Here is a 12,058-nt window from a genome sequence, read left to right on the forward strand (position 1 = left end):
CAAGAATCCTTTTATGAGGAAAGGTTAGCTCCTGCTCTTAAGTTTAAGATACACCAGAAACTACTTGTGGGAAAGACCCTGAACAAGTAGCTGCCAAACTGTCATTAGCAAGTGGAACAAGTCACAGAATGGTTACGTTGTTCATGTCTGACTCTTAATACTGACAAAAATATGGTTTTTCCAAATATTATTGTAGGTGGGCAAATGATAAAAAAGGTTGATGAGTTTAAATACTTGGGTGTTACACTAGACCACAACCTTACTTTTAAAAGTCATATTATAAAGATGTGCCATAAAGTTAAATATAACAGAGCCAACTTTAGACATATCAGGAACTCACTTACAGTCGAAGCGTCTAAAATGTATTTGAATGCTTTGATTTTTTCTTACTTTCATTCCTGTATATCATGTTGGTCTCAAACAAGACTGTCTTAAAACCCATGAGGTCACTTCATAAACAAGCCCTTAAAACTCTGGACAGGAAAACACAACAGTATCATCACTGTGATATTCTTGATAAATATAAAATTCTAAAAGCTTTGATAATTTAATTTTTTATACCGATGTGCGCTTAGTGAATAAAATAATCCACGACGCTGCTCCCCCCTCTATTGAAAAGCTTTGTGACACTTCGCTCTGAGCTGATGAGCAGATCTTCAAGGTCTCTGCCTCTAACGGAGATTGCAGTATTCCTAAACGTGGCTCCGCTTTAGCACAATCTGTTTTTTCTTTTAAAGCCGTTAAAGAATGGAACAGTCTTCCAACTAGTCTGCACAAACCTTCTGCACTTTCACCCGGGAAGTCAAAAAATGGATTTTAAGGAACCAGTCTCGTCAGCGTCAATGTGTCATTTCGACAACCTTTTAGATCTCTCAGGGAAACTTGTACATAATGTTTTAATATCTGTGAATATCTTCTCTCTTGTGAAATGTGTGTGTGTGACTGGTTGATTTGTATTTTGCTGTTGCCATCATCTGCCCAGGGACACCAGATGGAAATTAGCTAATTAGCTAAATCTGGTACAAAGCATCTCTTCTCTACTGAGACTAATGTGTTTTGTTTTTTTTGTACACTGTCCCTGATTCAAATAAACGATTAAACTAAACTACTTGTCTTTAGCTGCAAATAAGTAAGTCTTGTTTCAGAAGTTTGGATGTACTGATAGTCTAAGGACTGACAGCAGAAGTGGATTAAATTGTACATGAGAACTGTACTTGTATTTCAGATACAACGTCCACAGTGATGTGAAACTCTGAGTTTATCTTATTAGTAGATCTTTAATCTCTATCATGTTATTTTGTACTGAGTGGGCAGTGTGCAGGAGTGAGTCTGTGGGTAGTAGCTCTCTTACTGTATATGTCAGACAGCTTTTAAAAAAAAACAACTTCTGGCATATAAATGTTGATAATAACTGCCTCTAACCATGTTCTCTTTTTCACTGTAACGTCTTGGATAAAATGCTTTAGTCAGAGACTAGACCAGCGCTGTACAAGCTCAAGGCTATTTACCATTTTCTATTAGGGTTTCGTTTGCATGAAATCTAAATGATTCATTTGTCAACTTCAGTCCAATAAAATGAAGGTTGGTTTCCATAGCATTGAAAATGAAATTCAAAAAAGATCTCCCAAACAAACTCTTTGCTTTTTCCAGACATTTGAATAATATTGTGTAAACATACTTATCTGTGTAGTTAAATACTCACCAATACTCGGTGCCTACATTACTCCACATTTGTATTTTCTAAATCCTAATGACTGATTTCTTCCCCAGGACATGAATGCTCTGACATCTCTCATCTCCTACTGCTGCTGTGGAGTGAGCAGTGAGTGAATGCTAAAGCAGGCCAGAGAGAGCGAGCGAGCGAGGCTGAAGTGAAGCGAGCAGAGCAGGAGAGGAGTGGGTGAGGTTGACAGTCCTGCAGCTGGTTACATGTTCAGTGCTCACGCCAGCGCCCCATTGAGCACGGCGCTCTCGGCCTGCCTTTATCACCTATGCCTAATTTAGCAGTCAAAATTAGCAGCTTCCCTCGATTAACTCCGAAAGGCAAGACAAGGCAAGTTTATTTATATAGCACATTTCAACAACAAGGCAATTCAAAGTGCTTCCTAAAGCCCCCAGAGCCTGACTTTATACTTATTTAACAATTTACTTCGTGATATAGGAGCAGATAATATTCCCAAGAGTCAATTGATAGAAGTTTTGTGTCAAGGACGTACTGTTATTGATGTCATAGGCTGCTGTTGTACAGTCTGATGGCAGTGAGCACAAAGGAGCGCCTGAAGCACTCTGTTTTGCACCTGGGGGGGATGAGGCGTTGGCTGAAGGAGCTGCCCATCTGCCACAGCTCAGATTTCCCATAACTTCTGTCTTTACTTATCTACTTTGACCTCATTTCTTAGTATTTATTAACTTTTCTTAATTTCCCTCTGGCATGATGCTTCGATGATGTGTGTGAAGCACTTTGAATTGCCTTGTTGTTGAAATGTGTTATAGAAATAAACTTGACTTATACAGTACATATTAAAATGGGAGTATTTGTTACCTCTGCTGCTTCTTGCTGAAGTCCACTTTCAGCTCCTTAGTTGTACTGACGTTCAGCACAAGGTTGTTTTCCTGATCCCAATTGGCTCTTCCATCGTTGTTAGAGATCAGACTCACCATAGCTTTGTCTTAAGTAAACTTAACAAAGATGTCAGAGTCCAAAGTGTGAAGTAACAGGGTAGTGTTCTTGTTGGAATCCTATTGGAATCTGGTGTAAAATTGAATTAATACAATAAATCACATTCCCTGTTGTTAAAATGTGAAACATGTTGCAGCATACTAGCCTGAGAACTTTTCAGAGAAAACAGAACGCTTCATGAAAAAATTATTTAGTCCAAACATGAATTAGATCAAATCATCGTTACATCTCACTATCGTTTTTCTACAAGACATTCAGATGGAGAGACTGTTTCTCTTCCTTCATTGTAGTCTACATAACATGAATTCTGTAAGGCATGGCAGTGATTTTGAACATTGTTGTTTTTCCTTTGTGAGCTTACTTACTCTAAGGGCGCGGTCACAATGGCAATCCGTACCGTGCCGTACTCAAGCACGATTGGCCCCCCGCTGCATGAAGCGTGCTCAGTTTACAAACAGGCGGACTCGAGACAAATAAAATAAAAAACAGGTAGGTGCAGTCGAGTCCGCGGCCGCACATCGGAGAACAACACAGAGAACATGACAGCTACTTTGTGGTTTTGATATTGAGTCATGTTAGTCAGATACAGCCATGAAACTCTGGATTTCTCCTTAATGAAGGCTGTCAGCGTTGTGTACCCGCGTGCTTGTGCTCGTGCGTGAAGTGTACCGTGCTGAAGCACACCTCTCCGAAGTGTGCCAAAGCCAAGGAAGTGTACCGTGCCTGAGCGCGGTAAGTTTTATATCGCAATTGCAGAACAAACTGGATGGCAGCTCAATATATCTCCATCTTCCTTCTCAGGAGATACAGTGACCTATAGGCATTAATACAAGGCCCTTACTTTTGCTTTGTCACCCCCAATATATGAATTTATCAATATTATTTTTAGTAAGGATAACCCATAATCTACACATGGACAATGGACAAAATTACTCACAGGGGCGGGTTTTTTTTTTCTTGCTCAAGTCGTTGACATGGGCATGTACGTGAAAATTATCTGCATAAAAATGAAATAAAAATTATTTGTTTAAATGTCGTCGTTAACATAAAAACTATTTCTAGAAGAGGGTCAAGCTAATAATGAAAGTAATCGCTATCTGTTATCATACATCATGACATCAATCAATCATTATTTGTATAGCAATAACAAGTGTTATCTTGAGGAGCGTTACAAAAGAGAAGGTCCATACTCGTTATGGGAGATGGGATAAACTGCAGGAAGGATTTCTCCTTTGTATTCCTCGCCTCCCTGTTGTCCACACTTCCTTGCAGCTGAGGTGGAGGTCGGAGCAGGCCGTGCATGAATGAGGACAGCGGCGATTGTGGGGACGACAGTCTGATGGTGGTGGCTGGGCGTCAACTGGCCTCAGAATTAAATTTGCCTTCAAACATTTAATTATAAACTAAAATGAATGGAGATCATTTTACAGAAAATTGAAACGGGAAAAGCATTTTTTTTCCCTTTCTTTTATCAAATGACTTTTATCCTTTAATGATGCTGACCAGGAGCAAATAAACACAAATAAACTATTTTCATTAATAGACACATTAAACACATATTAATGTATTGTGTTTAAGATGTTTTATCCGTCACTGAAGTAAATCCACTTTCCTCTTCAGGCTTAAATATCTGTCAGTCAGTAAGACACAGTGTTGTGCATTTTTGGTTTAATACGGTTTTGAACAACACATCTGAATTCATCTTGTTACAAGATACAATGACACATTGACATTTTTCAGAAGAGATACAACTACAGTCACTTTCAGACATAGTTGACCATAACAGATGGAGCGTTGACCAGAGTTTGACACCATCTAACACTTTAAACAATAACTGATTCCTCTGCCTTTTTCATCCAATGTTGCAAAAATTTTGATCTACTGTGTTTAGTTATGATATCATGTTTCAACAACATTGTCCACAACATTTTGCTTACTTTCTCATTGCGAGTGACACCTTTTTTTTTAACAGGTTATTGCACTGAGCTACATAGTGGCAAATGGTCAGACATCAGTGGCAAATTAGATTTTTAACCAGAGCTTTTCACAATCTGGACACTCATACACACAATTTGCACTCATGCCACATTGAAAGTACCGTGTCACCTGTTTTAATAGGTGTTGTGTTTAGTGTATTGACTCATTTAGACTGTGCTCACTAGGTGAACTCCGGCTCATGTTTGACAAGCTCGCCATGAGGGACTTAACTTTGTGTGCATAATAATTCCTTAGGTTGATCGAGGGTACCTCTTTTATCCCCTCATCGAAATCACAACTTCGCATTGCAATTTCTAGCTGTTTTTGTCTTTTGTAGAAGAGAGAGAATTTATTGAAAATGAGTGTTATCGGAAGCACAACAACTAAGATCCCAGCAAGGATACACGCCGAGGCAGTCAGCTTGCCTGCTATGGACAATGGCACCACATCGCCGTACCCGACGGTGGTCATGCTGACTGTTGCCCACCACCAACACGCTGGGATTGTGGAGAGATCCTCACTGTCCTCTTTCTCCACTGTGTAGGCAACGACAGAGAAAAAGGAGACCCCTACAGCCAGGTAAAGAAGCAGCAGGCCCACTTCCTTGTAGCTGTTCCTGAGGGTTGCCCCCAGGGAGCGCAGCCCAGTCGAGTGACGAGCCAACTTCAGGATGCGGAAAATCCTCATTAGCCTCAGCACTTGTGCAACGCGGCCCAGGTTAGCTAGTGCAGGGCTGCTTTCAACCACCAGGTTTATAATAAGTGTCAGGTAAAATGGAAGTATGGACACCAGGTCTATCAGATTTAACGGGTGCTCAAAGAAATGAAGAAGATCAGGTGCTACGGCAAACCTGGCAACCAGCTCCACAGTGAACCAGCCAATGCCAAAGTGTTCCACAGTCTCGAAACGGGGGTCTTCTTTGAGTTGCCCCTCACCGTCCAACAGACTGAACTCAGTCATGCTGTTCATACACATAGTGGTGATGGAGCCAAGCACTACCAGGATGGAGAGGATGCTGATGATGCGGCTGGCCACAGAGTAACCAGGGTTGTCCAGCATCAACCAGAAGCGCCTTCTTGTGCTCCCAAGCAGCTGTTTGTCAAACTTGGTTGCGTCACTGTAAAACTCCAAAAGTTCATCAAACGACGAAGTGCTGCTTGCTTCATCGCTCCTGTCGTCCCAATCCTCCTGGTTCTGGTCCATTTTCTTATCGTGGTAGGTGCTGCTGCAGCACGAATCAATAAAGAACTCGTTGATGCCCCAGTACTCGATCTCCTGACTGAAGGAGAAGATGCACAGCTCCGCCATGACATGCAGCCTCCCCGTGTTGTAGAAATTCAACACATAGGGGAAGAGTGCTGGATTCCTGTCGAAGTAAAACTCTTTCTCTGTGTCGTCGTAATCGTCGCAAAGCTCCAGGATGGACTCTTTGGACTGACATTGAAGCAAACGTGCGAGCCTGGTATCGGGAAACCGAGAGAGGGTGTTGGACTGGAGACGCTTCTTGAAGCCACCTACGTTGATGCGGATTGCAGCGTTGTCTTCCATGTGAGCCGTGCCGCATGGTGTGCCCAGGGCCTGACCTGTCATGACTGGCTGCACGAAGACACAGACAGAGAGGGACAAACGGAAAGAGACTGTGAACCCCAAACAGATACACATCTTCCAAGAGTTAAATAAAAGGACAAATGGAATAAAAGTAGTATCATAAGTGTGTAAAAGGGTTATTCTCTGAGAACAGTGCATTTTGGGTCTTACCATTTAAAGAAACACCTCAAATAACATCATTTATTTTTCACTGTTGTTGGATTCTTGGATTTTTTATTTGAAAATCTTCCCTACAGTAGCTTTGCCTTGGCAAGTTATGAGAAATAAATGGAACATCATCCTTCATGTTATATCAAAAATGGGCATTAACAGGATTGGATTGAGCTCCCAAAAATGTCCACGCATTTAAAAAAAAACATTAACCTAATTTATCCTCGTTTTATCAAGATTTTTTATGAAAAAACTTTATAAAATAAAAGGGTTTACCTCAACATGACTGATTAGAACACTGTTGAATGGACTGTTAATGTTTCAATATGGTATGGGAATATTATTTGATATGATTTGATAATTTACTTAAACTGGAAATCACAGTTTTCATGCATAATCAATTTTGTGTTTTTTAAATTTTATTATCATTATTTTTTTTAATTTTGGGGGCTTTTTGGGTCTTTAATTGAGAGATATGACAGTGCATAGAGTCAGAAATCAGGGAGAGAGAATGGGGAATGACATGGAAAGGAAAGGAGGAAAGGAGCCACAGGCCGGATTCGAACCTGGGCCTCCATATATGGGGCGCACGCACTAACCACTGCACCACCAGCGCCCCAATTTTGTGTTTTTACTGATAACTGGAGCTTTTTTCCATTTTTAAAGTCAATATGAACTTGAGCAGGCCTAACTGTTGCTTATGAAATGTTAGTGTGAAATGCCTATCAGGATTTTATTCTCTTCATCCTAATGTTTAATAAAGCTTCACAGTGTACGCTTTTGTGCTTCATACATAAATGTACACAGCGCCTGTCTACATTTTGAAAGGCACAGATCGTTTCTAATGTTGCAGTGGATATAACTTCAATCTGTGATCAAGGGTTAGGGTTAGTTATTTAAACTCTGAATCTAGAGATTAAGACCCTAAACTCATTGAAGTAGGCCTATTCTCAAACACTTGTAAAAAATGTTTTTGGGCCATCTCAGTTTGCTTTACTTTTAAAACCAACAGCTTACATCCACTCTTCAGATGCTGCCTGAGGTGTTATCAGAAATCTCCAAGACAAACAAAACTCCCAGCCTAAGAAAGCCAGTAAGTCCCCCATTTATAAAGGTTTACTGCAGCTTCGTTCTCAGGGCCTGATCTCATTTCAGCTGGGCCCGGGCGAAGTGAAAAACTGCTGCCTAATAAATCTAATTTGACTGTCTCATTTAGAATAGGACTGAGTACCGATATCTTTTGCTACCTGTAAAGCCCATCAGTATCGATATTTACATTAACAGTACATCTTAGTGACTGCAGGGCTCTCTGTAAGTGCCAGCTGTAGACCAAACAGTGGACTAGTCACTTCATTACAGCCTGGTTTTTTTTTTTTTTCCCAGTTGAGTCTGATAAAATTGTTTGGATTAACAAATTGTAGCTTGCTTTTCCTGTACATTTTAGAAGCCTGCACCTTAGTTTCAAATCGTAAGAAGGATGTCTCTCTGTGTCAACCCTGCCTCTCAGTTGGTGTGTGTGTGTGAGAGAGAGAGAGAGAGAGAGAGAGAGAGACTTAAGTGTTCACGTTTTTGGTAAAATAATTGAAGTACAGAAGAAGATTGATAAATGAACAAATCATAAAATGACCCTTTTAACATGATATCTGTCTCTGGATAGTTGATAAGGAGATGATTCTTATCAAAGGTTTATTTTCTTTAACAACAGATGCCTCTTCAACCTGCAGAGGATCGTTCATACGCGACAGCTGTCACTCAGTCACTATAAACAGAGAGCTGCTGTTCATTAGTGATATAACTGAGGGTTGTTACATGAACATTTTATAATGTCAGCTTTGCTTCTCTGTCCATATGCATGCAGGCGATCCTCTCTAATAGACTGTTTTGATAGCCTATTATTATGTTAATAATAAGCACCCTGTTGTATTTGGTTTCAGTAAAATGATTATCTAATTTTAGCACGGGGGGGATTGGGACGCAAGTGCGGACCCAGGGGTCTCTCAAAGTTATCCCAGAAGGACAACCACAAAACCGCAATAGCGATAGATTGGAAAGGGGGGAAAAAAACAACAAAACTGTTTGGAGCCACAACAGGCTTCCTAACCTAAATAATGCACCGAAAAGGATTAACTAAACCACCACTGCTGCTGACTCAAAAGCAAAATTGTCCAGGAGACCCAGAAAACACAACAAAAAGCAAAGGCTGCCAGGGAGACCTTTGATAACACAAAAGGCTGGAGCAGACATGAAACTATCCAGCACCCCAAGTCATACACTGGGAGACAGGTAATGGAAATCTAATGCAGAAAGGTCTCTGTTGGTGTTTATAGATACACACAACCACTCAGGGAGACGAAGCCCCAGGGAGAACCTCTAACTACCTCTGAAGGTGAGATAATGAGTCAGCACAGAACACTGGAGACTCAGGGTAAATATAAAAACTCCCCACACCTGGGCTCAATCAAAGCCAATCAGTGCCACACACACCTGACTGCAATGAGTTGATTCTCTCACCACTCTCACTGAGCTAACGTCAGAGTTTCCAAGGTTATTTAAACTGTCTGGGAGTTGATTAAAATGACTTTATTTAAAGTTGTTACACTAGGGGAATATATGTAATTTTCCAAATTGGCAATGTTTCTTTGAAACATAAACATTAAATTCATCTCATTATTGTCTCTAGTTATTTCAGGCTTAATGTGAGGTTTGTGAATCAGGTTTGGAAAGTATGTGATTTGTCTTTTAAAGCCAGACATCTTTCCTTTCATTTCAATATTTTTAACCAAATAATTAAGAGTAAGAGTATTATCAATAAGTATCACATTGATAAACAGTATTGGTGTCCATACCAGTATCCATAATATCCTAACGATACCCTTCACTAGTTTGGACATCATTGAAGCCCCGTTCTCCATCCACCATTCGGCTTGTTATTAGTGACAGTTGAAAACCAGAATGTGGACAGTATGGGAGTGCATTACTGCAGGCGTGGGTAACCAGCACATCTGTGAAGGCCCAAATAATGCTGAGCAATCTGTGCAGGTTTTGGAGCGACATATGCTGCCAAGTAGACAACGTCTTTATCAGGAAGGCCTTGCAACGCAGAAACACATTCTGCACGTAATACAACATTATGACTGTAGTAAGAGTCCAGGTGCTTAACTGACCTGCCTGCACTACAGACATGTTAAAAATGTTTTGAATATTATTGAACATCAAACTAGATCAAGCGAATGTAAAATGTTGAACTGCTGAAAATCTACATTTAGCAAGAATGGTTCAACAAAATGAAACCAATTGGTCTCCTGTTGTTAAATGAAGAGGGGACGCAACAGAATGGTAAACATGACCATGTCCCAGCTGTTTTGAAACATGTTGTCTGTGTCAAATTCAAAATCCCAAAACACAAAGTGTTCTCTGTCTCGACATTTTTACATGTTTGTGCTATTTTTTAAATGTTTTCAAAATCATCACATGGCTCAACTTCTTTGGAAACAGGCTTGTATTTTGCCCCCCTTATTTATGTATTTCTTTAAATTTGTTCACTTTCTCAAAAGGGTTGAAAGGTGATGACGATAAGGTAGATAATAAAACTATCAAATGTAAGTAAAAAGATACTTAAACTTGTTTTTTCTTTGCAGTATGTTAAGACTTCCTTCATGCAGATGTCACAGGGACTAACCATCTTTTTATAAATGAATGGTTTGTTTTGAGGGAGTTGAACACAAACAGGGCGACAGGTGTCAATTTTTCAATTCGACAATTAATGCTTATTTTGAAAAAGAAATTATACCTTAAGTCAGCGATGACAAAAAGCTTTATAGCAACTCATTTTTGCATAAATTGCATAAATTGCATTTTTTATTTGTTGGAAAATGAAAAGAATGGAAAATGTTTGTCACTTTCTCAACCTAGCCTATTTGTATTAATATTGTTTAAAATCATTTCAGTTGAATTGCATTATAATGCAAACACACCTGGTTCTTTATTTTAATGGATTTAGAACATTTTGTGACTCTATTTGGAAACTAAAACTTGAATTCCATTTTGGGGGGACTCAGAAGGCACCAGTTTCACAAGAATCACCTGATATCATTATTTTCCAGTAAGAGACAATAGTTTTTTTTATAGTAGCCTAGTCATAAAGAAGACATAAGAAACAGGTAGGCTACTTACTTTAGCGAGTACAGCTGACCCAAATTCCCGTCAAGAACACTCTGTGATCAACTCAGTAGATGACATATTGCAGTCTGTGGCCAAGTTTCAACACTACATCAAATGCAAAGAGCTTCTCCCTGGAATCCAGACAGGTTCATCTCCGGAAGGTAGGAGGAGGAAGCTTCCAAAAGGGAGTCGGCACGATGAAGAGGAGGAAGCTCAATGGAAGCGGCGCAATACGACAGCCTGTTTCCTCCCTTCAGAAATGCAATCCTTCAAATTAGAAATTCACTCAAGACAGGAATAAATTGACGTTCCCTCCTCCAATATGAGCTGCTCGAAGAGGGTTGTTGTAGCTGGTAGAACACTCTGCTTCCTCCGGGTATTCTTCCTTGTTTAGTCAGCCTACATGTAGGCTTTAATTCGCTACATTAATAAGAGTCGCCTACATCCTGAGAGCCATAGGGAGCCTGCTGCTTTACGTCCTGTAGCTTATGCGAGGAAATTCCTTTGTCTTGCCCTCTCTCTTCTTTCTTTCTGTTGCTGCGCAGCAACACGTAGCTCTTCCTCTGCACCGCCCTCCTGAAGCATCACAGAGATAAAGAGAAGAGGGGGTCACCTCACCGACCAACCAATTCATGTAAAGCACAAAAAACTACACCAGGTGGAAAATAAACTGCTCCAGCATCACTGTCAAATATCCTCATTTTAAAATAGCCTGCTGTAGTGCCATACGATGTGGACAACAGGTGGTAGGCTACTAACCTTATGGGTATTGGATGTTTCGTGTAAATATAGGCCTATAAAAGGATAAATAAATAAAGGTCATAAGACATTAAATGCCTCTACTTTAAAGCCTGTTAGGCAACTCCATCAACAAAGATGTCTCCTATTAAGTTTAACAAATGTGTTGCATGGTGCTTCCCTGCACCATTTCAATTTATGTTTCAAATCATTATTTTAAAAAAAAGCCTTAATAAACCCCACCTCAAGAGAAGACTGTGAAGCAGCTATTTTCCCCCTCAGGTGAAACAGCAGGTGACTTTGTCTTTAAACTTCAGTAAGAGGAAGTTGATATAGAGAGAGAGGAGAACAGAATAAGAGATAAAGTAGAGCCTGGTGTGAGGCTCCAGAGTGTGTAGTCTATCTGCCTCCAGGTAGCCTACTTATCCTTGGCAGACTTTGCTTTCTTTCCCACTTCCTCACTGATTTATGGCTCTTTAACATGCTGTGGAGAAACTTTCTCTCCCCATCTATGTAGGATAATAATGCATGCTTCACTCATATACGACTGTATTCGTTTCCTCTTGTCAAAGCAATTAGTTATCATATCAATCATTGTTAAGCTTGTTAGTGGACTGCCTTCCTTCCGCAAATTGATAATTAGTTGAATGCAGTTCCGCAACAGGTACTGCACCTGCTCACAGAGGTTGCCTTCAAGTGCAACTCGTGATGTCGAACATAAGAGTGTTTGGATTCTAGGCATAA

At 40.2% G+C, this 12,058-nt stretch overlaps 1 protein-coding gene across 1 annotated transcript; it reads right to left on the reverse strand.

The window, feature by feature from the left end:
• Nucleotides 1-4,331: 4,331 nt before the first annotated feature.
• LOC132983434 (potassium voltage-gated channel subfamily S member 2-like) lies at nt 4,332-11,150 on the reverse strand. Its single transcript, XM_061049727.1, has 2 exons — nt 10,589-11,150; nt 4,332-6,249 (listed from the first exon to the last, which is right to left on the reverse strand). Exon 2 carries the CDS (start codon nt 6,245-6,247, stop codon nt 4,808-4,810), a length of 1,440 nt encoding a protein of 479 aa, XP_060905710.1. The 5' UTR covers nt 6,248-6,249; nt 10,589-11,150; the 3' UTR covers nt 4,332-4,807.
• Nucleotides 11,151-12,058: the final 908 nt, after the last annotated feature.

The sequence above is a fragment of the Labrus mixtus genome, chromosome 11, assembly GCF_963584025.1.
Source record: "Labrus mixtus chromosome 11, fLabMix1.1, whole genome shotgun sequence".
Taxonomy (NCBI): domain Eukaryota; kingdom Metazoa; phylum Chordata; class Actinopteri; order Labriformes; family Labridae; genus Labrus; species Labrus mixtus.